The sequence below is a fragment of the Arachis ipaensis genome, chromosome B10 (assembly GCF_059453495.1).
Source record: "Arachis ipaensis isolate K30076 ecotype BB chromosome B10, ASM5945349v1, whole genome shotgun sequence".
NCBI lineage: Eukaryota > Viridiplantae > Streptophyta > Magnoliopsida > Fabales > Fabaceae > Arachis > Arachis ipaensis.
Window position 1 is genome coordinate 122,198,052 of NC_142435.1, and position 25,106 is coordinate 122,223,157.

A 25,106-nucleotide genomic window follows, 5' to 3' on the forward strand; every position below is an offset into this window, starting at 1 on the left:
ATAAAGTTTTCTTTGAAAAACAGGGTTGTGCGTACGCACGCCCAGAAGAATTTTCAGAAAGTGTGCGTGTGCACAAGGCTGTGCGTATGAACAAAAAGTAAAATTTCATTGTTGAGTGTACGCACAGAACATGCGAACGCCCCTAACAGAATGCACTTCCCAGCGTGTGCGGGCGCACAGGTCTGTGCATGCGCACAGCTTGCAAAACATCGTTGGTTGTGTGTGCGCACAGGGTGTGCTAGCGCTTCCAACAACAGCCATATCCCCGTGTGTACGTGCGCACAGGCCTGTGCATGCGCACACAAACCAGAAATAAAAAAATTCTGCAACATCACAGAATTCAGATTTTGACACCAAACTTTAAACGGTCATAACTTCCTCTACAAAAATCCATTTTCTACAAACTTTATCTCATTTTAAAGCCCTCAAAGCCATATTTAATTTAAAAATAGTTTCATTCAATTTTTAAGTTTTTGACGCTTAATTTATGATCCGTCAAAATTGGCCTAAAACTCATTTTTACCAAAACTTTGACAAACCTCAATTTTCAAAAATATTCTTTTCAAACCTCTTCTAATCCAACCAAAACTTTACCAATTCAACCAGAACCACATTCCAAATTCCTTATTCAATCTATCACACATCAATTCTCTATTTTCATTAATCTTAGCTCAATAATTCAATTCAAGCAACATCCAAGCTTTCAGGTTCAATAATCAACAAAACTTCATACTCAAACACTTATATATCACTATCATTCATTCAGTCACCAATCACCAACCATATACCTACCGTCCTTACCTTTTCCGGCCTCCGGCCCAAAATCTACGGCCTCCGGCCCAAATTCACAATTCAATACTTATTCCACAAACCATCAATCATTATCCAATTTTATCAAATTTCTCAACATACCAAACACGTAAGTTCACACAATTCTCAAATCAATCATTAATTTACATAACACATCAACTATGCATATTAATACCAACCATTTACATAATCCAAACCTAATCCTAGGGGCATCTAGCCTAGGAATTCTCATCACACCACACAGTACTTAAAATGAAACTTAAACCGTATCTCTTGTACCCAAAATAATTGAGCTTCTTCTTGAAAGTCTCCACCAACCCTTAACTCCAAGCCTCACCAAATCCCCACAAGCAATATCAATCTTCCAATTGTGCACCAAAATCACTCAATACTCTAACATAATCAATTTTCACACTTATAATCAACCTAGGATTCATGAAATTGATAAATCACAAGGGTTAGAGGGTTCCTTACCTTAACTCACAAAATTGGTTGATGAATATCATCCATGGCTCATACTAGAGCACTCCTAAACAACCAAAATCATAAAATCCCTCAACACCCATAACCAATCACATTTTCAGAGGGAAAAATCAAAACTGGGCAGAGAAGAACGAAATGCTCACCATAATACCTAGATAGAATTGAAGAGGAGGAGAAGCACGACACATGTCCGTAAACGGCTCGTCGATTGGAGCTCCGTAGCTCAAGTTATGGTGGTTCGAAGTTTCAAGGAAGGTTAGGCTTTTCTCTCTTCTTCCGTCTCTTCTCTTCAACGTGAAACACACAAAATGGGGGAGTTGTGGCTGCTGAATGCCTTAATAAGGCCATATATATGTTGGGTCTTGGGCCCTCTCTTGGTTTAGCCCGTTGGCCCAATTTTGGGCCAAAACCTTTAAGATTAGAGTTTTAAATCGTATTTTAAATATTTCTAGCTTCCCAAATTATAATTTCTAATTTTTTAACCTTATTCACTTATAATTAATTTATTCAGCTGTAGTACCGGACAGATCTCAGCTGTTACTGCTGGTCAAATTTCAGTGTGCATTTTTACGTAGAAAACTATATTTTCCAACTCAGAAAAATCCACTAATTCCAAATATCATATTTAAATTATCAAATTCTGATTGATAAATTTTCTAATCATATTCGCTCATATTTAATTTATTATTTACTTAATTATGGTTTGACCGGGTTTTACACTTCGAGCAGGTTTGTGGCAACCTAGAGATCCCTGCCAGAGTTGAAGTGTTTTTATACTTTTTTCTTACAAACCAAACCCGGGAAAGCAAACATAGGAAATGGTAACTTTCCATCTGAGTAGTATAGAACCGGAAAATCCTTGGAATCTTTAAGGGTAATTTTCATGGTTTCAAAAGAAGAGTATTTTAAGGTGAGGCTGGCTTGAGGTCGTCATCTTTTTTTGTTGACCCTTGAAGGAAAACATCGATTCCCAACGTATTGGACCTTTGGTTTTGGGGATAATTATTTGATCAAAGTTACCTACGAAGGTTTAGGTAGGACAACAGAATCGAAACATTGCCAATGTGTTATCGGTGATTTTTTGTTCTAACCCTTTGAATCCCTATTTGGTTATGGGTAACTGAGAAGTAGGTTGCACACACGTTGACAAGTCGATGCTTTATTACTACCTTCATCAATACCTTTTTTCCCTATGTTAACAATAATTCCTCTCCTTTTTTAGTTGGGATGGCCGGCGAACACATAACCCTTTCTCGCTTGATGAGAAACTTGCTGAGGAATAGGAAGAGGCTACACTAGAGGTCGAGATGGCCTTTCATGTCAAAATTCCTCACGTGAATGGTCACTCTGCAAAAGGATTTTAGACTGATGAAGATTACACTATCACTTTGGAAAACTTTGAGGGCCAGACCTCGGGAGGTCCTAAGGGTGATAATGGGCTGCAGGAGATTCCTGACCGGAAAAAGAGGAAACGGGAAGGGAGAAAGCCCTCTCTATCATGGAGAATCACTTTGATGTTACCACTTTCATCGATACCCACAAGTTGTCAAGAACTAGAGATTTTATCACAGACTGTGGCCTTGCTTGCCCAGGCCAAGTGGGCCTATCAAAGCCTTCTACATTCAACTGCCATAGCTAGGAGGATAGAGTTGGTCTTGGCTCAATGCCACACTTTGAATAGTAAGCTCAGACAAGCACATGCTGACATGTCTTTGTTGAAGCACTAGAAAGAGGCAGCTGAGGAAGAGAGACTCGATGTTGAGAAGAAAGTTAAAGATGCAGGCGACGAGATTCAGCGCTTGTCAGACTGGGAGACTGAGCTTCAAGGGAAAGTTTCCCATGCGCAGCGTCGTGTAACCAAGGTGGAAGAGAAGCTGAAGGACTTAAAGAAGATGTTGATAGAGGCTATGAAGTTGGCAGAGGTAGCTCGCACCGAGGTTGCCAACTTGAAGAAGAGGAACAAAGATTTCCATATAAATATATTCATTGTATTTTTTGTCCAATTTTAAAATTTTTCACCTTAAATATTGGTACAAGTTACTAATTTTGCAATAATTTCCATATAATTCTATTCATTGTACATGTATAATAGTATTATTTGCCTTACGTATACAAACCAAGGTTCTGAAAATCGGTTCAAATCGGCTGGTCGAACTGTAAACTGACAAGATTTGCAATTCGGTTAGAAGTTATAACTGCCATATTTAAAAACCGTTATTAAACCACCAAATTGGCTGGGAATTGGTCGGTCAAACTCCCAAAACCTTTCAAACTCCTCCCTCACTCCCACACTTTTCCCGTCTAGTCACCGCCACCGTCGCAACTGCTCAAAGCCTCCTTCCCTGCTACGGTCATCTCTGCCACTACTCGAAGCCTTTCCAAATCGTCTCGCATCGTTGATCGTTCCTCCATCGTGTAGCCGCTTCTTTGTTCCACCATCGTCAGTCGTTCCTCCGCACCGGTTCTATTCCATTGAGCTTTAGCCCTTCTCTGCTCCAGTTCTGTGATGCTCTACCCTCCTCTGCTATAGTTCCGCGACGTGCCACCCTTCTCTGCTCCAGTTCCGCCACGCTCCACCCTCCTCCTGCTCTAGTTCTGCGGCAGTCTGGGCCACCTCTTTTCCAGTCCTGCAGCGTACAGCCTTCCGATGCTCCCTTACTTCTGTGCTTCCAGTTCTACCGCGAAGGTATTCTTTTTATTTTTTAGGATTGTGAATATGTGATTTTTTGCATTTTCTTCCTCAATAGTTGTTGACTTATTCTCATTATGTGATTTGATTTAGGATTGTTCTTAGAATCTTGATTTTAATATTCTATGATTTACTTGATATTATGTTGATGATGTTGAGGTTCCAGTAATTTACTTATTCTTTAATTTTATTGTTTACTGATTTACATTAATTTGGTTGTTGTAATATTGTTAATTTGTTATTAGGTTACTAATAATTTTTAGGTATGGATAAGAGCATTAATCAAGAAGCATCTAGGGATAATAATGCATCTGCTGAGAATAATTTAGCTTCTAATCCTCTTTGTTCAAATGAAGCTCTTCATCCTCATAATTTCAATGATAACTAATCACAAACTTCTTCTAATGCACAAAAAAATAGACCCAGCTTGGAGATATGTTCCTTTATAAATAGTGAATGGAAAGCCGCATTACCAACACTTGTTTTGCCCCCGTATTTTTTGTTATTTCTTTTGTTATTTGACTTTTGAGTTTGTATTTGGATGAGATTATTGTAACATCCTACCATACTTAATCTTATGCTTAAGTCATAAGACTGAGATAGTAAGGTATTACGACCTCTAAGAATAGTAATATATATATATATATATATATATATATATATATAATAATAATAATAATAATAATAATAATAATAATAATAATAATAATAATAATAATAATAAAGAAAAAGATATTTAACTAGGAGCCTTAAAAAAATGGGTAAAACAAAATCGCAAAATAAAAAGCGCAACGCTCAGGAAAGGATTACTTGCGTGCTAAGAAACCTAATAGGAACAAGATAAAGATAAGCAAAAGAATAAAGGACAACCAAGGAAGCAGCATAACTAGCCCCTGACTCATCCTGCGAAGCTTAGGATGGCCAGAGGGTATATATATACATATAAACATACATAAGTGTTCTCAAAATATCCCAAAATACCAAAATAAACTCCTAACTCTCCCTCAACCTCTAAGAGGAGCAGCATACATAAGTTACTTGGAGAGTAAGCTAAACATATATATACATATATACAGCCATAAGCCAAAATACACCCAAGGACTACTTCGCTTTCCAGGATCCAGACGCCTAACGAGGAGCCTCTTGACCTGCATTTGAAAAACAACAATACAATATGGAATGAGAACCGGAGGTTCTCAGCATGGTAAAAGTGCCACGCGTATAATAAATAGGGTCCTGAGAATGCCATAGGCAATCCTAGAACTCCGTTATACAATTATCCAACTTAATTACTAAACAAAAACCATAAACAGGGGTAGGTATTCTAAATCTACCTAACTTACTCAATTTCAATCTACACCTATCACCAAACCATTTCTCCATTTCCTCCATCCCTCCATCATCCATAATGCAACAGGAACAAACAACCAAACAAGTTCAAGTACAAGTAATGAACAGATAATACAAGTAGCAAATATACAAGTAGCATGTGATATATATCAATTAGGCATTCCCAATTAAGGCATAGCAAACAAAGCACACATATACATATGATGAATGTCTATCCTACTGGCCGTGAGCTCACGTGTCGGTTATTTTGCCAGAACCCAACACATCTGGTAGCTAACCCAGACATTGGTCTCTAGGTTGCGCATCTCCAGAAGGATCATAAACGAAGGAGAGTGCCTTTCCACATCGAAGGAGTGTGCCTTTCCACCTTGCAACCAGAGAAGAATGTGGGGGAAACAATACGAAGGAGAGTGCCTTTCCACCTTCCCCACATCTGCATCACGACAAGAGAGGGAACTTTCGTCCTCTACTTGCCATATCGACCATTTCGGCCACACACAGTCATTCCCAAATCTCATCATTTATCATCATCATTTCCTTACATTCGTTCTTTATAGTTATAACAACATGTGTTCATTTAGCTTTCACATCATTCTCTTATAATTCATCACGTTTACCCTTTTCGGGTCCCGACCAAATCATTTATCAAACTGTTCTCAACCTTTTTAATATCGAATAATCTTAACATCAACCCAACTCTAACATTAAATCAATCACATCACACGAAGATTAAACTTTAACTTCTCGAACTCATGACTATCACTAAGACATCCTCGACACTCTATTTTCTTTTCTGTTTTTAATATAACAAATGAACTAGAAATTGTGCAAACTTTATGTCCAGGCGTTCATCTTGAAATAAGATTTCTAACAAACCAAAGATCATAATTTTCTGATTTCTCTAGCATCAGGAATAAAGGAAAAACCGTGACTACTCTGCAGTGCATAAAACCAGAAAAACAGCAACAGCATGTGATATTCAAAATTCAATATAAAATCCAAGTTAAATCCAATGACTTTAAAAATTAATGTAGTTAAACTTTGCTCATCCAGGTTTCTTTCTCAATTAGTTCTGAGTTAATACCATTTTTAATGAAGAAGTTACATTACCTAAAAGTTAAGTAAAAATGAGTCAAAATCTATTTTAGAAACCAACAAGTTTAGTACCTTTCAATTTGAATAACTTTTATTACAAAACTCCAATTAAGCTAAATTTTGGTTTGGAAACTCCTAGCTCATCTAGAAACAAGTGTGTTTTAGTTGCAACCCAATTTCTATTCAATTCTAAGAGTTACAAGCATTGGAAGTTGATGCATAGCTTGCTGAAATCTGTTTTTTTCAGCTTTGATAACCAATATTCAAAAATTCACAACTCCCAATCCTCAACTCTTAAAATTCTGAAGTTTTAGAGAAATAAATCAAGTTAATCAAATTTTATAAAAAAATTAGTTTCGCTCCAAAAATCAACTCGTAGAAGTCGCAGCAAGACAAACAAGTTGCTGCCCTGTTTGACCTTTTCTGCTGCAGGACAGATTTAACAACCTAACTTTAAAAATTTGCCATAAATTGTATATTTAACAAAAAGGTCCCAAATTTTCCAGTTTAGTTCCTTATATTCCTGAGTTTAGCCCAAAATTAGTCTCATGCAATTCCGATCATTACATAATTAGTTACAGTATATGCAATACCACCATAACACAACTCTACATCCTTATTAACAAACACCAATCCTAATCCATCATAAATAAATATAAGAGCACACCATTAATAACTTCCACACCTCATAATTCTAATATATATCCACCAACAAATATATTCCAACAACATTACAAGGCTAATCATTAAATACAACCAACAATTCAACTTATCCTATGGTTCCTCTAACCTAAGTTTTCACAACACCGTAAATATTAAACGTGCGAAACTTAAACTATACCTTGGCCGATCACTTAATTCACCCAAGGCAACCTCTCAACACAAAATTACAGCCCCTCCAAGCTCAATTAAACAGCCCCAAAGTAAGCCTTGGTCACCAACAAACCTCCAAGTAATCCTAAATCAATTCCAATGCATAAACACCCACTTAACCTACACCTAGTACATATATATATGTTCCAAATTAGTTTTCTATCACAATTACAAGATTGAGCTAGGGTTACAGTGTTCTTACCATACCCATATGCTCAATAGCTTGAGCCCACATGTTCCGAAAGCTAACTTGAACCTAGAACATAGAAATTGGACAAGATTCACCATATGTTTTCAAGTTTACCCAAGAAAGAGGGATAGAAATTCTGAACTTAATAGGAGGCTTTCCAGTGAAATTGTTCAGATAGAAAGGTAGAGCTCGACGCGCTAAGCGCGTGGCCGCGAACGGTGCGGCGATTGGAGCCCGGACGGAGGAGTTATGATGGTGAGAAGGAAAGGTGAGGGTTAGGTTTCTTCTCCTCCCCTCTTGCTGTGTGTTTCGTTGCTTTTGTGAAATGGAGAAGATGAAGCTGCTGCTTCATTTATGTTATGGGTCCGGTTGGACCAACGGGCTCGGTTTGGGTTCCGGTTCAACCGGTTCGACCCTTCCGGTCCGATTCTGGGCCAAATTTTCGAAATTGGTATCAAAATTCTCGTTTCGACGAGCTCTATCCTATTTTGATATTAGTTTTGTATTTTAGCTTTCCTAATAAAAATTCAATTTATTAGCTAATAATTTACCGATTTTAGCGGGGTTTACAATTATAGCATTGTGGTTGTGTATTATTTTTAGGGAGCCACTCACATAAACACGTCTAAAACGTCTTTTTTTAAAGATGTTTTTTAATAATTAAAATTTAATATATATAATCGATTAAATTGTGTTATTTTTGTCAAAATTAGGCCAGAAAAATTAATTTAACTGAAAAAATGGTGAATTAAATTTTAAACTGGTATAAATTAATATTATTTTTTATAAAAAAAATGACTACAATACCTCTAAATTCTAGCCTTTTTCTTCACTGTCGTCATAGGGTTAGGATTTAGAATTTTCAATATATATATATATATATATATATATATATATATATATATATATATTTTATAATAGAGATATTGTAGTTATTTTTATAAAAAAATATTAATTTTGACCGATTTAAAATTTAATTTATTGGTTTTTCGACTAAACTGATTTGTCCGGTCTAATTTTAATAAAAATAACACAGTTTAATCGGTTATGTGTTAAACTTTAATGACTAAAAAAATATCTTTAAAAAAGAACGTTTTTGACATGTTTATCTGAGTGGCTCCTATATTTTTAATTTGGATAATATTTTAAAGTTTATATTAGACCATGGTTATGCTTCATTGTATTTATTTATATTTTATTTGTTATTTTATTATTAAATAATTTTTTATTAAACCATAATTAAACTAATTAAACTAATAAATCAATACATTAGTAACTAAATTACTTCGATGATCGGTTCGATTTTTTGAAACTTGATACGAATTGTTAACAATATAGTACTCTATTAAATTTGTACATGTATGCACTATGCAGTACTATTTACAGATACAATTTCTTGTCAAATGTATTTCTCCATCATTAAGATTGATTTTCACTAAAAAAAAAAAAAAAAATTAGTGTTGTATTTTTTCCAACATTTTCTCAATTTTTTTAGAAAATAAATAAATAAATAGCAGAACGTAAATTTGTGGAAACAACTGCAGAAAAGTCTTACAACATATGTTATATATTGATAGCAGTGACAAGAAAATATGAGATATATGCATCATGGTATGGGTTACACATACCAATTTAAAATACCATTTTAACTAAATTTGTAGTATAATTATCCTATAGTTATTAAAATCAGTTGTTTCCATAACACTTCTTTTGAATATGCTTTTTTTATTTGGACTTTACTACTTAGCACACATTTTTTTTGGTTCTTGGTACGATACTTGGCACACTTTGGATTTTTATCAATCTTAAAAATTAAATCGGTCAATAAATCGATAGAGTTAAAAAATAAAAAAAAATGGGTAATATTCAATAATTCTAAAAAATAATATCAAAATTTATTATTTCAAACTAAATTAATAAAAAAATAGCACTAAGTTTTTTAACTAATAATTTACATATTTAAATCGTAGTGTAATATGGTACATTAAGATAAAAGGTAGCCATTGCAATTCCACATGTGACTGCTACTATATACAATTCACATTTATTTCAATGTACACATTAATTAAACTATACTTTATTGCTTGGTTTTACATTTTTAGAAAAAATGATATTATATGTTCAGGATGAGATTGATATTCATAATCGAATGTGAATCTTCTTATTATTATGTTCGTCATTTGAATACTATCCAGAAACAACAGTTACTTTAAGTTCAGAATATTATTAGATAGCTATATAATAAGTATCTTTTAAATTATGTAATGCATAAAAGTATATCTTTGGATTTATCTTAAAAGTTAAAAATTAAAGTTAAATGATATTAATTCTTTTATTAAGCACAGAAATAAACATCAAATTACTCAACAGTAGGTTCAATTAGAGAATAAAATATCCTATATTAAAAGAACGACTTAAGCTAAAAAATGCATAACAGAATATGATGTGTCTCAGCAAATATAAAATGCCATGAAAATAAAAAAGAAACTTCAATCTTTTTGCAGTCGTGACTATTTTTGTAGTATATCTTTCATATATGCATGTGCCTTATCCATAACTTCTGACTTCTTCATATTGAATTCGTTGCTAACCAAGTCGATTGCTAGCCTCATCCTATCATTGTCATAGACCTAATAATTTTAAAAAGTATGAAGCAAATAGAATAGGAAGCTGTTCTGGTATGACAATGTACTAAATGGAATGTGATGTTCCTCTCATTTTGACCATAGAGATATAACATAAATTAATGTGAACGGTCAAAATCTTGATAAACTATTTTGAGTGTACGTGAAAGGCAAGAGTTCACGGTGAATTTGCAACAGGTTTTATAGTTGACAAGTATATACACGCACACAATGTCCTATTTATCCATGACCCATGTGACTAATGTGAGAAAAAAGGTAGATGTGTGAATGGCTGAATGCATAACTTTTAAGCGAAGCCATTTTATTAGGTTAACTAAACATATCATCATCATTATTAAAAAATTGTTTTCTATTTCATATACATCAATTTCCCTCTATCACTCCCCTTCTTTGTTTCTTAAATTAATCAACTCATAAGTTTCACAAATTAAAATCATGTTACATTAAATTCAGTTGGTATTAGGAAAAAAAATTAAACCACTACTAGAAAATGACTTAATAAAGACAGATTTATAGACAGATTTGGTTTATATTACAGACGAATTTTTGGTTACCGACGGAATTACCGACGAATTTTGTCCCTCTGTAAAAGCCTTGTTGGAAATTATTTACCGACGGATTTTTTCCATCGGAAAATTACCGACAGATTTTTACCAGTTACCAACGGATTTTCCCTTTGTAAATTTTCCATCCATTTCCTGAAGACGATGAACTTTCCGACGGATTTTCAGACGAATTTTCCGTCTGTAATTTTTTTTAGATTACAGACAGAAAATCTGTCTGTAAATCTGTCAGTAAGATAAAATGGAATTTTTTTAGATTTTTTCATTGTAAAATAAACCTGTTTTATACAAAATAATATAAATTTAATAATTACAATTTTTTATCTAATTAGTATTCAAATATTTATAATATTACAAAAAATAAACAAATTCATCATATTATAAAGCTAAAAGAAAAGTATTATAAACAAGCAAGTCAATATAATTCAAGACATAAACAAAGTGTATTATCAACTATAATCCTTAGTATATTGTTCAACCATACTAAATTTATCAACTATAGTCCTCAGTGTCATCTTCATCCCCATCATCATCATAGTCTTCATCCGAAGAGATTGAAGGTGGCGGCAGTGGCAGTGGCGGTGGAGCAGTAGTGGAACTACTTGACGCTCTAACCTTCTTGTAATAGCTAACATAAGCCTCATTCCATCTCTTCTGTTTTCAGCTTTTCCTTCTTGGCCTTTCCAATTGCCCGTTCTAACTTTTCTAACTTCTTTTGAGTCTTTTCCAAAAGAGCCAAGCGTGTATCTAACAACTTACTAATACACTCATCTGTTTGTTGAGTAACACGTTGAAAAAGCTCTTCATTGAGATTATGAATCTGTTCTCGCAAATCAGGAACAGAATTTTGATTTGTAGATGCTCTTCCAGATACAGAGTTGGCAGAAGTGATTCTAGACTTAATAGAGCTAGAAAAGAATGCTCCTTTTCCGTAAACTCGATTCTTCTTTTGCCCACCACACACTTCCTCCCAAATCAAGTCTTCATCAATTGGTGGTAGCTCCATTCCTTGTGCTTGAGCCTCGACATGTTGGGCCTGAACTTCTGCTAACTTTTTTATAAACTTCTCCTGTTGCACAATGATTATTATCAAAAGAAAAAATACCAACAAATTTTCATCCTTTCCCAATAATTCAGATAGAATAAGCTCTAAAATATTCATGATTCTCATTACAAAATACAAAATAATATTCTCACAAGATAGCAACAGGAACAATTGGCGAAAGGAACAATTAACTAAAGTAGAAGAATAAATGACATAAATCAAGACATCAAACAGCTGAAAATATCCCAATTAGGTGGCATGCATTATTAACAGCATTTGTTTGCCACACACAAAAAAGGTTTTTAACAGCATTTGTTTGCCACACAAAAACTCAATTCATTAACATATCAAATACTCATTGATTAGAATCTCTCTCTCTCTCTCTCTATATATATATATATATATAATAATCTATAATTAGGTGAGCCAATTCAATATTCTTATATTCATGCATAGTTAGTTTCACATTCTTCAATATTCTTATATTCATGAATTACTGCAACATCTCACTGAAAATGCAGCAAAAGGAACAGTGAATCCATCTTTTTCAGATATGTAAATTAAAACACATGTTTCTTTGCTCAGATCTGGAAGAAATTAGAGTTTTATTTTGCTTGAAATGTTAAAAAACAAAGGTACTATAACTCTGGTTTTTGGATGTAATTCTGTTATAAAAAACAAAGTTAAAAAACACAACTACTACTAATAATAATAAGTAACAGAGAAGAAACTAAATAGTAGTAGTGAAAAATCTATCTACTTAATATTTATACTATATCTCACATGAGTGTCTTGAGAGCGTTTGTCCACCCATTTAGACTTGTCACTTTTAAGTGTGTGGGTTTCCTTGAAGACTTCCTCATGAGTTGGTGTACGGTCTAACTGCTTCTTCTGTTTCACATAAACACAGAATAAAAAATTTTTATATAAATAAATGTCTATTAAATAAGATCTAAAGCCACTTAAATTATGTTACCATCCTCTCTATAGTTGAGCTCAGTGGAATAGAACCACCGCAATGGACAGAACCACCTAAGAGTGACGCTCGATTCTCCCTCGCTTTTTTCCTTATATTTTTCCATTTCTCATCCATTTCCCAGTACTTTTCCAACACCTTTTTGTAAGCAGGAATTAGCCATTCGTGGGTTGTATCCACACCCTCACGAATATCCGACATCATTTGGCTAAATCGCTTACTTGTCCTATATTTAAAAGCCTTCCAAAAAAACTCCTCATCATCGTCATCAATAAGAAAATGGCTCTGCACATAAAAAAGATACTATAATATAAGATAAGACAAGAAAATAACCCAGTATTAAGCTCTTTTTGGATACAAGAAAATAACTCCAGTTCATGATTCATTGTTACCTCTTTTTGGATCCTGTATGTTCCTATTTTCCCACAAATGCATCTTAATAATGTTCAGCTCTTTATAATTTGTGCATCTACACTTAATACATGGGCATCTACACTTTCCTTCTGACTTCACAACATCTAACTTACTAATCATTTCTATAAACTCCTCAACCTTGTCATAAAACTCAGGTTTAATACCCCCTCTTGTTGGATTCAACCTATCATACATCCACACTCGATGGTGCCAAGACATATCTTACGAATTCGATATTTTTAGTACCTATAAATCATCCAACACAAGTAACATTTCATCTCTCATACAACACCCTATCAATATTTAACCATATCAATGTTTTCAATGCAATAAAAGCAACAACACAACATAAGCAATATTTCTTTTATCATACAATATCCTAGAAATCAATGAAGTTTATAATACAAGAATTGCACTAACCTGAAATCCAAGCAAAAAGTTGAAGAGAATTTAAAACATGTTAGGCTAAAAACAGTTAGGTGAGGCTAAAAACATGTTATAGTAGTGCAGAATTTAAAATATTAAGCTTCAGCTTCAGCTTCCACCAAATTTATTTTAATGTAGCAAACTAAATATTAAGCTTGTGAATAATCTATCAGGATTTGCTTTTTACAAAAATACCTCTTTGATTGTGGCTTTCACAGGGACACCAAGAATGGCAGTCTCATTCAACCGTCTATCTTTAAGGATCTAAAAACACAGCACAAGTGAGTAGTCTAAGTTAAATTGTAAAACATGTTAGGTGAGGCTAAAAGTTGAAGAGAATTTAAAACATGTTAGGCTAAAAACAGATATATTTTCCATTGTGTTAGACAATGTGGTTGTCTTGAGAAGAAAATCTCCTGCAGTGACAATTTAAAAAACATGACAAAAAAATATATGTATAAGCCTCATGGATGGAGAACAGTTCATATTTCTAGAATAAAAAGATTATAAATGAATGTATCCAGAGCAATATAATGAAAAAGGTTTCTATACATATAAAGTGGATGGATATAAGAAACAAAAACAGTCATATGAAAGGTCCATATTTGAGCAAAATATATGTGGCCAAATTAGAATATTAATTTGATTTCTGTTAAGTACTTAAGGAAAGTGAGAACTCACACCTTAAAAATCAGCTGTTAAGTGGGAAGAACCACTCTCTTTAAATACAACATCAAGCATCCCATACTATCCCTAACAATTTCTTATTAGTATCTATCATTATAAATCAAGGAATCTTCAATATATCTTTGTATTCCTCTGCCATCTAACTTCAACAACTCTTTCACAATTAAAAATTTGATAGAGGATTGTGCTTTGTAAGAATTTGCTTTGTTCTATAATGGAAAATGATGGTCAATTTGATTATATCGTGAACCTTTGATTCCAGGGATGCTATACAAATCCTAAGTATTTCATGCAATAATACTTATTTGTGGGACCAGAGCAAGTCAAGCATTCCTAATTGACTACCCACATGAAAGTTTTATCAAGTATATTAAGCCAAATACTGAACATGTGATAAATCTTTAGCTATTAAGTAACAAAAAACTAGAGGGATCAAATGAAAAAAGGAGGATGCAAGAAGATAGATTTAAAATAGCACTAGACAAAAAACCACAAACACATAATTGAAACATTTTCGAAACATTTCCAAAACTCTAGTGAGCAAATGCTCAATCAATAACCATGAAATTTTAAATACTATGACAACAAAAAGAAATGCAACACGATGACATGCTAGACATTATACACAGGTGCAGATTTAGTGGTATAAAATTTTCAAGCATACAAACCTGTATTGGCAACTTTTGAATTGAAGACGTTAAATATTTCAACCAAGCAATGAGCATCCATAGCTGCATATGTTATCTGCTCTTCTGTAAGAGGACGACATGACCAATCACTACATTGGAGTTCCTAAAGTAGTTATAAGTTTGGTTGACAACTTACGTAATTGAAAAATGCCATGGACCAAGTCCTTAAACATGGAATTCCAGCGGATAACCAAACCAGATCCTTATACAAACAAGAGATTCCCCATTCCCTTTCATATTATGAAATCTAAATTCTATTAAAACACACAAATATAGATGGCAATAACAGTCAATGAACATTACTATCTATAATTTGCAATATTTGTTTTGTGATGAAACAAATTGATTCTTCAGAAATCACTTTGCATAGCTAAGATATTCTAATCAATATAATCCTGCAAATAGGAGAGCAAGTATGTTTTCTTATTAGAAAGCACATAACAAGATAGAAGAATGTTTCCGTTTAAAACTAAATATATCTGGTTTGTCTTATTAAAATAAGATAGAAGAATGTTTCCGTTTAATAATGAGAAAAATAAACTATTTTTATGAAGACAAACATTAAAATCTGCATAATAAGAACAAAAATTCAGCAACTTCATCATCATCAATCAAGCACATATCTCATCAAAAATTCCGTTTAATTTCTTCTCAAGGATTATCTTTACTTTATCTTTAAAGAACCTTACTAAAAGTATTATATTATTTGTTAATTAACCAAATTTTAATTATTTATTTATTATATTTTCTATCAATTATTCAAATTTAAAAGAATAATATGGGTTGAGTATTCTTGGAAAGATTATGAAAAACCTACTAATTTTTTTGTTGCCTCTAATAATAGATTATTTTCTAGAGAATATTGCAATTCTTAATTTCTTAGAAGTGCATTATCATTTTTCATATTTCTTAGAAATATTTCATTAATAGTATCAAATAACAAATATATTTAAACTAGAAAAAGTAATAGAGCACAAGAAAAATAAGCATTGAGTCTGAGCCTGAGGGATGAAGGGTCCCACTCCCACACGGCAAATACTAAGTGCAGCTATATCCTCCTCAAAAGTTTACAACTGGCAACTGCAGCTTCTTCCCATTTTCATTTCCACCCAACTTTCAAAACCAACGCGCACTCACAAACTCTCATCACAGCCACAACACGGGTCAACTTTTCTCACTCACACTCTCGCATTATAAACAAACAATAAGGACAGAAATAGATCAATAATTTTTTTATGTTTAAGACATCCATGATCCATAAACAGCATCTACTTTAACAATGTATAATGAATTCTTATCAGATCCAGCAAAATATATAATAAATTGACCAGACAATAAATTGATGGAATAATAGGAATGTTAGTCCAGATCTGTGACATTAGAAATGCAAGCGGCTAAAGTTCTTCCAAATGAGCAATATTTAATTCTTGTCTCGGTCTAAACTAAGATTTCACTAAGAAAAAAAAGAAAGAAAATAAAGATCAACACATTCAAGAACCAACCTGAAACAAAACCATTGACAAGCACTAGCAGAACTAGTACCAAAACACCATTCTGAGGCTTTTCATCAAACAGCTTACATGCATCATTCGAAATGCTTTGATTAAATAAAAAATTCATCACAGCAACCAAATAAATCACAAAATCAAACCCTAGCTTAATCCCAAATCGGAAATGAAATCAAGCAGCAATTAAACTAACTGGAAGAAAATATAGTCACCATTGATGTTGGGTTTGAAGAGAAGAAAAAGTCACTGAAGGAGGATTAAAATTTATACTCATAAAAGTAGAGTTAGGTTTACCGAGAGTGATGATTGACAACGACGAGAGTGATGGAAGTCCCAAAGGTGTTGATGATGGAAGAATGCGGTGGATGACTGTGGTTATGGAACAGCGGTGATGGAAGAATGTGGCGCTGAGGAGCAAGATTTGGAGTGTGAATGGAGTCTGAAGCTGCTTGTGAAACTCGTTTGGAGTGTAACTGTGGAGCTCGAGGTATAGAAGTAGCGTTTAGGTTTAAGTCAATATTACCGACAAAAATTTTTAAATTACAGACGAATTTTTCCGTCTGTAATAATTTAAAACGCACCGTTTTTGTCCATTTAATTACAGAACCATTTCCCACGAAAAAAATTAATTTTTCTGACAGAATTATCGACAGATTTTCTTTTCTGTTTGTAATTTATGCTAATTCATTTTTTTTATTTTCCAACAAAAAATTCCTCTGAAATTTCGTCTGTATTTCCGTCGGATAAAATTCGTCGGAAATATCCGTCTGTAATAACTAGTTTTCTAGTAGTGAACTAGAAGAAATCAATGATTAAACAAAAACCATTTGAATTTCAATTAATTGGATATAAATCAAACCATTATTACAAATTTTAACATTTATATTTATAAATTTAAATAGTATTTAATTGTAAACTATAATTGAGTGTATGATAATAAATTATTTGTTTAATTTATTAATTTTAGATATTAATATTTAAAAAAAATGAATAATTATTTTTAATAACAGTAAAAATTTTACCACTAAAAGTAATATACTAATATGATAACATATCATAAATATGACTAAATAAGAATATTATATTTCAATCTCAATAAAGGTTAACAAGTATATCACCAAGATGAATAAGTCATTAATTTGCATAAATTTTAAATCATGATATTAAAAAAAATTTATTTAATTTTTTCTATAATAAAAATTTTTTTATCACTTTTTTTTAAAAATAAATATTTTTATGATTAAAAAATTAATTATAAAATAATTTATTTATAAGCTATTTTTAATACAAATCTTTATGTTTAAGGTCAATTTTAAATTTGTATCTTTTTAATGTTTTTAAAAAATAACATACATATTTAAGTTTTTTACTATTTTATATATTAAAAGATCAATAACTGACGTACATTATTAGTAAAATATATAACTTGTTACATTTTTATGTGAGTCTTGTGAATTTTTTAAAGGCATAAAACAATAAAATAGGTTGACTTTAATATGATTAGAATCTAAATATAATTATTCAAGTAAGCACCACTAATTATGTTAATAAAAAAATTTTGTAAAAAAAAAATGTGATTTACATTTTAAATTTTTCGAGTAAATTCATTTCAAAATGTAGGAATTAGACTCAATTATACTACATTTTTAAATGAAATATAGAATTTCACAACAAAATTAACATTCAATAAGAAAATAAATTTTAGGGGTGGCAAGTGGGCATGCCTACCCCGCCCCATTCTGTCCCACCAAAAGGTCACTATTTGGCGGGCTAGTCCCCCTTTCTGTCTATTGAAATGGTCCTAAATTTCTATCCCGTCCTACTTAATGGCAGTTTGGCAGGCTCTTTTTCGCTTTTTGAAAAATTATTAAACCATTATAATAAAAAATTATATAATTTCATGAGTATTTCAATAAATTTATAATTTCTAAAGACATAAAAAAATTATAATTTTTAGATTCACAAACATTAAAAAGTATTTATAATTCTAAATATCTAATATACATAATGATTAATCAAGTTTTTTAAAACAAAAAAATAAAATCAATATTGTTTAAACAAAACAAACATTGTCTAAAATGTATGATTAAATATTGTCCAACTCAAAGTAAAATGAACAAACATTCCAAATAAAAACACAAAAGTTCTAAATTCAATTATCATCTTAAAATCAAAAGTCCGTCTCGCCCTAGCAAAACCCGTGAATTTGTGAATTAGGCAGTGTGGGTTCGGTGAGTTTCTTCTATTATAGAGGACTTAAATTTCTAGTCCAACATGTCTTTTTTTTTCTTTGAGATACGCGAGCCAGTCCGACAAGTTTCAACCTGTTTGCCACCCCTAATAAATTTATTTACAGCTTTTTTTTAATTATAATTAATAACAAGACTTAGGAAAAAATATTAATATCATGATTCTCATTAACTAAATCTTAATATTAAGTAGTTGATAGTTTCATAAGTGAAAATTGTTAAGTAATAATATACAAATTAATAACGGACAAACAATAAGAATTCATAAAAAATAATTAATAAATTTTGAATCGTTAATATTATTAATAAAAAATATTTATTAAAAATATATGATATGTTAAGTCATTAATTAATATTTTTAAGTTTTATATATATATATATACCCAAATAAATAAATATAAAAAAAATAATTCATAAATAGATGATAAAAAACTATAAAATAAAAAAAATTATAATCACAATAAAATATTTTTGAAGTTCGGCTATCATTAATTAGGAAAAGATGCTAAGCATACAAATAAAGGTAGCAACCAATCACTTTAATGATAACCAATATTCACATGCATGTTATACTAGAATTTAATTTTCATGAGAAAAAAAAACAATAGAAACTTGTTTAATATTGTCCTTATTACATATAGCTGGAAAAAGTAATAATATTCTTATTATAAATTAAAAATTCTGAAAATGATAATCAGGAAGGAAAATTGTTTCAATAAATTATTCAATAAAAAAATTCCTAAAAAAGCATTGTTGGAATAACTAACACAAAAGTTCTCCTTGACTCCTCGTCAATCTCTCAGAGCAACTCCAACGGTTCAAAAATTTTGAACCTCATTTACTATGTGTCAGTAAAAAGTGAGGATCTACCATTGAAACAAATAAAAATAGAGTTCCTTCACAAAGTTCGGAGCAACAGAAGCCCTGCTCAAAGGGACTCTATCTCTCTAAAAAAAAAAGATATTTTATTAATAAAATTAATACTTTATATATATATATGTATTGAGCTGACCGTTACATATATAGTATACTTCATATACATCATACATATTAACGTTATATATATATAGTATACTTTACATAATTAATTAATTATTATAATTATTAATAAATTAAATATGATTTAGTTATTTAATATAATTATAATTATATTAAATAATTAAATTATATTTAATTTATTAATAATTATAATAATTAATTAATTAAATGATTAAATTTTTATTTAATTAATAATTTATATTATTATATTAAATTAGCCGTTGCAAAACTAGCCATTGTAAAATTAGCTGTTGGAAACTAGCCGTTACTATGTTACTATTATTATTAATAAATTAATATTTTGTTACTCTATATATACCACTTAGATACACTTCTATTCTCACACTCTCTACTACTCTTCCTCATCTTCTTCCAAGTTTACAAAATCAAAGTTCTACTACTATTATTTTTTGTTCGAAAAAATGGATCCAAACTAACTCAACTCTTTCTTCAATTACTTACAAAACTTTTCTCAAATTCCAAATACCCAACAATCTCAAACCTCAAACACTCAAGTTCCAAATCAAAACTTCACACTACCAAATACATTTCAAAATCCAAATCCCCAAAATCTTTCTAATTTCAATTTTCAAGCTCCTTATAATAATCAGTTTCCTATATTCCAACCGCAAAATCAAAATTTACAAACACCCCATTTTCCATTTTCATCCATATTTAACCCCTCTATCGGAAATGTTACTCCAACTTCCTTGCCGTTTCTAACTCAATTCAGTGCATCAAGACGTAACTCATCTGGTGTTGGTGGCTCTTCTAACCCATCCTCTCAGACTCCTATACAATCTAGTCCAAATTCGAAATATTCTAATTTTGCCAACCCTCGTGGATTAGATGCTATAGACCTCAATGATGATGATATTGAAGATCGGAGGCAAGATAGTATTCAACACTGGCATTGGGAAGAGGATGAGATGTTGATCAGTGCGTGGTTAAATGTTTCAACTGACCCTGTAGTTGGTACCGATCAAAAGGGAGAAACATTTTAGAGTCGAATTCATAGCTACTGTGTAGAATTTTGTTCCGACATGACAAGGGGGGTAGTTGCATGTAAGAAACGATGGTATAAGATCAACAAGGCTATTGCACAATTTGCTGGTTGCTACGATCAAGCTAGTCGAAACATAAGGAGTGGTTCAAACGCTGATGAAATAAAGGAGTTGGCTTATAAACTTTATTCCACAAATTATGGTCAAAAATTTACTTTTGAGAGGCATTGGAACATGCTTCGGTTGGAGCAAAAATGGAGAAGCCAACTACCTACACAGAGTGGCGGCTCAAAGAGAACCAAGGTTAGTGTAACTGGAGCATACTCATCCTCATCAAACCCAGAAACACTGTTGGCTGACGAACCCGTTGTGGACTCTCCCGTTCGCCCACAAGGATTGAAGAAGAGCAAGCGAAAAGGTAAGGGAAAAGCACAGATGTCTGAAGATTTTAGTGAAAGAAAATCATCGGTTGTCAAAAAATTATCTCTCATGGAAGATATTAAGAATGTTAGAGAAAAGGAACTAATGGATAGGGAAAAAGAAAGAGAAGAGGAGAAGGAACATAGAGCAAAGATTATGGCAATCAAAGAGAAGGAGTTACAAATTCAAGCGGCAATGGAAGAACAAGAATTACAAGCTCAAGTAGCAATGAAAGAAAAAGAATTACAAACTCAGAGGTATATTAAAGAAATGGAGATAAAAGCAAAAGAAAGGAAAATGGAAAGAATGGCCAAGGAAAGGGAAAGGGAGATGGATATGCAAATACTTAATGCTGACACGTCTACAATGAGTGAAAAACGACGAGCTCTTCATGAGATTGCATGTGAGAAAATAATCGCCAAGTGGTTTACTTAATGATTCCTTGTATTCGTAGAGTTATGTAGTATGTTCTTATTTTTATTGCGTATTACTGGTTTATGATGTAGTTTGTTTTATTTACTTCTGATGTAAGTTTTTAAATTAGTCAATATTGTAACATCCTAACTACCAAAGCTCCCTCTTCCAGCTGTGCGACTGTGATAGCTCGGACATTACGACGACACTTATATTATTTAATACTAAAATATGAGCCTGTTTAAAACTTTAAACCGCAATACCGTTCCCAAAAATACTTTCGTTCGATAACGTACATTCATAAATACCATACAACTTACAACAACTCACAAAGAGTACATCCATATATATACATAAATATATATAAATAACTTTACAAGCATTACCCAACACAATTCCTATCCCTCTTACAGATTATATCAAGATAAAGGCGAGGGTACAATAAACATAACTAAAACAATACAGAGCATCTCAACAACAATTAAATAAACTCTTCGTAACTTCTGCGCCCATATCCTGAAAGGGGAAAAATGTAGGGGGGGGTGAGAACATCATCCTCGAAAGGGTTCTCAGTAGAGGGTTTTTGGGAATTACTGTAATATGATACATGAAGATAAACCGTACCAGTGATTAATAACCGTCTTATGCCTCTTTTCAAAAACAACGGTTTACAATAAAAGTAAAGTCGGAAATCTTTTCTGAAAGAGGAACCGTTCAATTTTCAAAACATCAAAAATCCTTTCAAAGAGGTTTATCTAACCTGAACCAAAATAGCCTTTCATATTTTATTCCAAACCAGAAACAAAAAAAAAAAAAACCAAAATCAACCATTGGTTCATCTCATTCCAACCACAGCCCTAGGCCCAAACAATCCAACAATAACCAAACACCACAATCCAACAGAGTCCCAGTAGCAAACACAAATAGGAAGATGCAAACACAAACAAACAGTTATTTCAAGTAGAACAATTAGCAATTAATCACATAGGCAAACCGAGTACAATATGCACACCCAAACAATGTCACATAGATGCATATGGTGCATGCCTGTCCCTAGTGGCTGATGATATCATCTGTCGGTTATATAGCCAACCCGACACGTCCTGGTAGCTAACCATGGACAGAAACACCCATCGCGGAGCAAGTAGGTTTGAGCTACAACCCCCTTGCTACTGCCCGCTCAACCCAGAGCCAGTGGAATAACCACTACTGCGGCTACTACCCAAGCGGGTGTTTAAAAAATCAACCTGGAGCGAGTGGAATCACCACTACTACCGCTACTACCCAGGCGTCACAATCTCTGACCTGGAGCAAGTGGGACAAACCACAACCCTTGCTACTACCCAGGTATCTCAATCATATATTCATTCAGTCCCAGCCATGGATCAACATCCATCTCAGCCATCCGGCTTAAATTCATAATTCATAGTCAGCCATACGGCCCATAACTCATTCAGCAATCAGCCATAAATCAATATCATACACAGCCATTCCAGCTCACGGTTCAATCCAGAACCAGCCAATATTCATAATCATACACAGCCATTCCGGCCCATAACAAAACAGCACTTCCACCATCCAACATCATCAAATTCATAAAACTGGCATTTAAGCCATAAATCACTTTTTCTCAAATCGCTTCACTTTGAAATCAAGTTTCAACTCTTTTCAGCCTTGGCTGTAGAAATCTCGTTTCTCAAATCATCTCAGGCTCATAAGCCAAATTTACTCAAAGTGAGTTCCCTTTTTAAAACAAAGCCACTCTCGGCATTCTCTTTCCAAAACTTCCAAAACCATGGAAAGTTAAAGATTCATTTTGGAAACATTCAAAATCATCCATCCAACAATGGGATGTTATAACAAACATTCCTTGGCAGAGTCCCAAGTCTTTAGGGAAGGTCAACCTATATCAATTCCTTAAAATTTATTGAAACTCTTAAAATCATGGATTCTCGGTTCAAGTAAATAAAACTGAATTTATTATGAAACCGACCATACAAAATCACAAGTTCCATCCCGGTCCAAAAATCAACTCATTTGAAAAGGAACCGGTTCATTTGAATCAAACCACTTTCAGGTTTCTTTTTGGAACCTATTTTTCAAACTCTTCCAAAATGCCTCAAACTTAATTACTCAATCAAAAGTCTAGATTCCTTTGAAATCACTAAAAGCTCCTTTTTATATTGAAATTAATATTAGAGCATCATTCTTTCCTTCAGTGATTCAAACAGTAAAATAGTTCATTTCTAAATAAGTCAAACTCAAGGCATAAAGTTCACTAAATAAATTAAGCTTGAAAATATAAATATTCTCTTAATAAATCAAATAATACAACTTCTCAAATCCAATCCTTTTTAAATAACTTTTTAAACAAGACTCGGATTTTGTAGAAATTTCGGCAGCACCTCCCCTAAAACTTGGACTTTTGCCACCCGGTTCGGGTCCCAACTAAACCGTTTCTCATTCCTTTTCAACAGCTCAAAACCAGAAATCAATTCAAAGCAAGCTAAATCCAACAGTAGCCTCAGTGGCATATCTCAAGAAAACCATTTCAAAGTCAACTCAATATCAACCGATTTAACTCATTTCCAAAGCTTTAAAGAAACGGTTCAGTAACAAATCATTTGTCCAAGATCAAGTCAATTAAAGTAAACCAGGCTGAATTCAAAAGTGCATTCGACTTTTCACATCATCAAATAATTGACTCAAATCAAATCAATCTTCAACGGATTAAACTTAGATTTCAAATCTTTAAAGAATCACTTCAAAACATTACATTTCACAAGCCGCACAACAATTCAGCCAAACCAACATCCATAGTCATTCGAGTCAATCAAATAATACACAAGGCAGATACGATCACCAATTACACAATATCTCGCACCAGTATCCATATGTAATAATTCCAATACACAAAACATAGTTTTTGGAAAAAGCCCCTACCTCAAAACGCAAATTCCATAACTCAAACGTGTCAAAGAGTCCTTTCCGCCTCGACCCGAAGTCAACAATCAAAATCCCGGCTACCAACACCTCAGCTCCAAACCGTTTTCTCAGCAACCACAACGACTCTAATCGTAATATATAATAACCGAGATTAACTCTCATAACAACAAATGCTACAACTCCTCAACGTATAATAGAGCAGTAACTAGAGGGCTTTCAGATCGAAACGCTTACCGAACCGAAGGAACGACTGAACCGAAACAGCGACGGTCTCCGAACCGGTTCGGCAGCAGCCTCAGAAGCCATCTTAGGCGACAACGGTGATCAGACTCCGGCGACTGAAATCAATATACAGTGATTGTAACGTTTTCGAAAACTCAGGAGAAACGAAACCCAATGCTTAAAACCTTACCGGCAGGATTCTCTGGTGACCGCAGAAACAGCCAGAGGCTTCGGCGGTGGTCCCAGAAGTCACGGAACCACTCCCGGCTACCAGGAACACAGAGGCGCAGCTCCCTTCTCCAGCGGCGACACCTGCAGCGGCCTGAACCCCTTTTTGCCAGCGGCGGTTTGGGCTTACCATCATCAGCAG

The 25,106-nt window shown here is 33.0% G+C and overlaps 2 protein-coding genes and 1 long non-coding RNA gene across 6 annotated transcripts; 1 reads left to right on the top strand and 2 right to left on the bottom strand.

Annotated features, from left to right (window-relative positions):
* Positions 1-4,823: 4,823 nt before the first annotated feature.
* Positions 4,824-7,797, bottom strand: LOC148581535 (uncharacterized). The gene is made up of 2 exons (XR_015907654.1): positions 7,269-7,797; positions 4,824-5,130 (listed from the first exon to the last, which is right to left on the bottom strand). It is a non-coding gene; the product is annotated as an uncharacterized LOC148581535 (long non-coding RNA).
* A 3,256-nt stretch (positions 7,798-11,053) lies between these two features.
* Positions 11,054-16,935, bottom strand: LOC107622942 (uncharacterized). Of its 4 annotated transcripts, XM_088510006.1 has the most exons (7): positions 16,738-16,935; positions 15,072-15,165; positions 14,915-14,998; positions 13,755-13,823; positions 12,720-13,004; positions 12,527-12,634; positions 11,054-11,767 (listed from the first exon to the last, which is right to left on the bottom strand). In XM_088510006.1, exons 3-7 carry the CDS (start codon positions 14,981-14,983, stop codon positions 11,339-11,341), a joined length of 960 nt encoding a protein of 319 aa, XP_088366132.1. In that variant the 5' UTR covers positions 14,984-14,998; positions 15,072-15,165; positions 16,738-16,935; the 3' UTR covers positions 11,054-11,338. The 4 variants fall into 4 exon arrangements, with proteins under 4 accessions (XP_088366132.1, XP_016180508.1, XP_020968885.1 ...); XM_016325022.3 differs by lacking the exon at positions 15,072-15,165; XM_021113226.2 differs by lacking the exon at positions 15,072-15,165 and having other exon boundaries at positions 14,915-15,024.
* Positions 16,936-20,773: 3,838 nt separating this feature from the next.
* On the top strand, positions 20,774-21,693 carry LOC110268457 (glutathione S-transferase T2-like). The gene is made up of 2 exons (XM_021114638.1): positions 20,774-21,376; positions 21,661-21,693. The coding sequence occupies exons 1-2, from the start codon at positions 20,774-20,776 to the stop codon at positions 21,691-21,693; spliced, it is 636 nt and encodes a 211-aa protein (XP_020970297.1).
* Positions 21,694-25,106: the final 3,413 nt, after the last annotated feature.

Excerpts from the sequence above, each read along its gene's own strand:
- LOC107622942 (XM_016325022.3), bottom strand. The coding sequence starts at position 14,983 with ATGCAGCTATGGATGCTCATTGCTTGGTTGAAATATTTAACGTCTTCA. Across the intron at positions 12,635-12,719 it reads GCTCAACTATAGAGAGGATG|AAGAAGCAGTTAGACCGTAC; the intron begins GTAACATAATTT and ends TATGTGAAACAG. Across the intron at positions 11,768-12,526 it reads AACGCTCTCAAGACACTCAT|GAGAAGTTTATAAAAAAGTT; the intron begins GTGAGATATAGT and ends ATTGTGCAACAG.
- LOC110268457 (XM_021114638.1), top strand. The coding sequence starts at position 20,774 with ATGACAAGGGGGGTAGTTGCATGTAAGAAACGATGGTATAAGATCAAC. Across the intron at positions 21,377-21,660 it reads AACAAGAATTACAAGCTCAA|TTTGTTTTATTTACTTCTGA; the intron begins GTAGCAATGAAA and ends TTTATGATGTAG.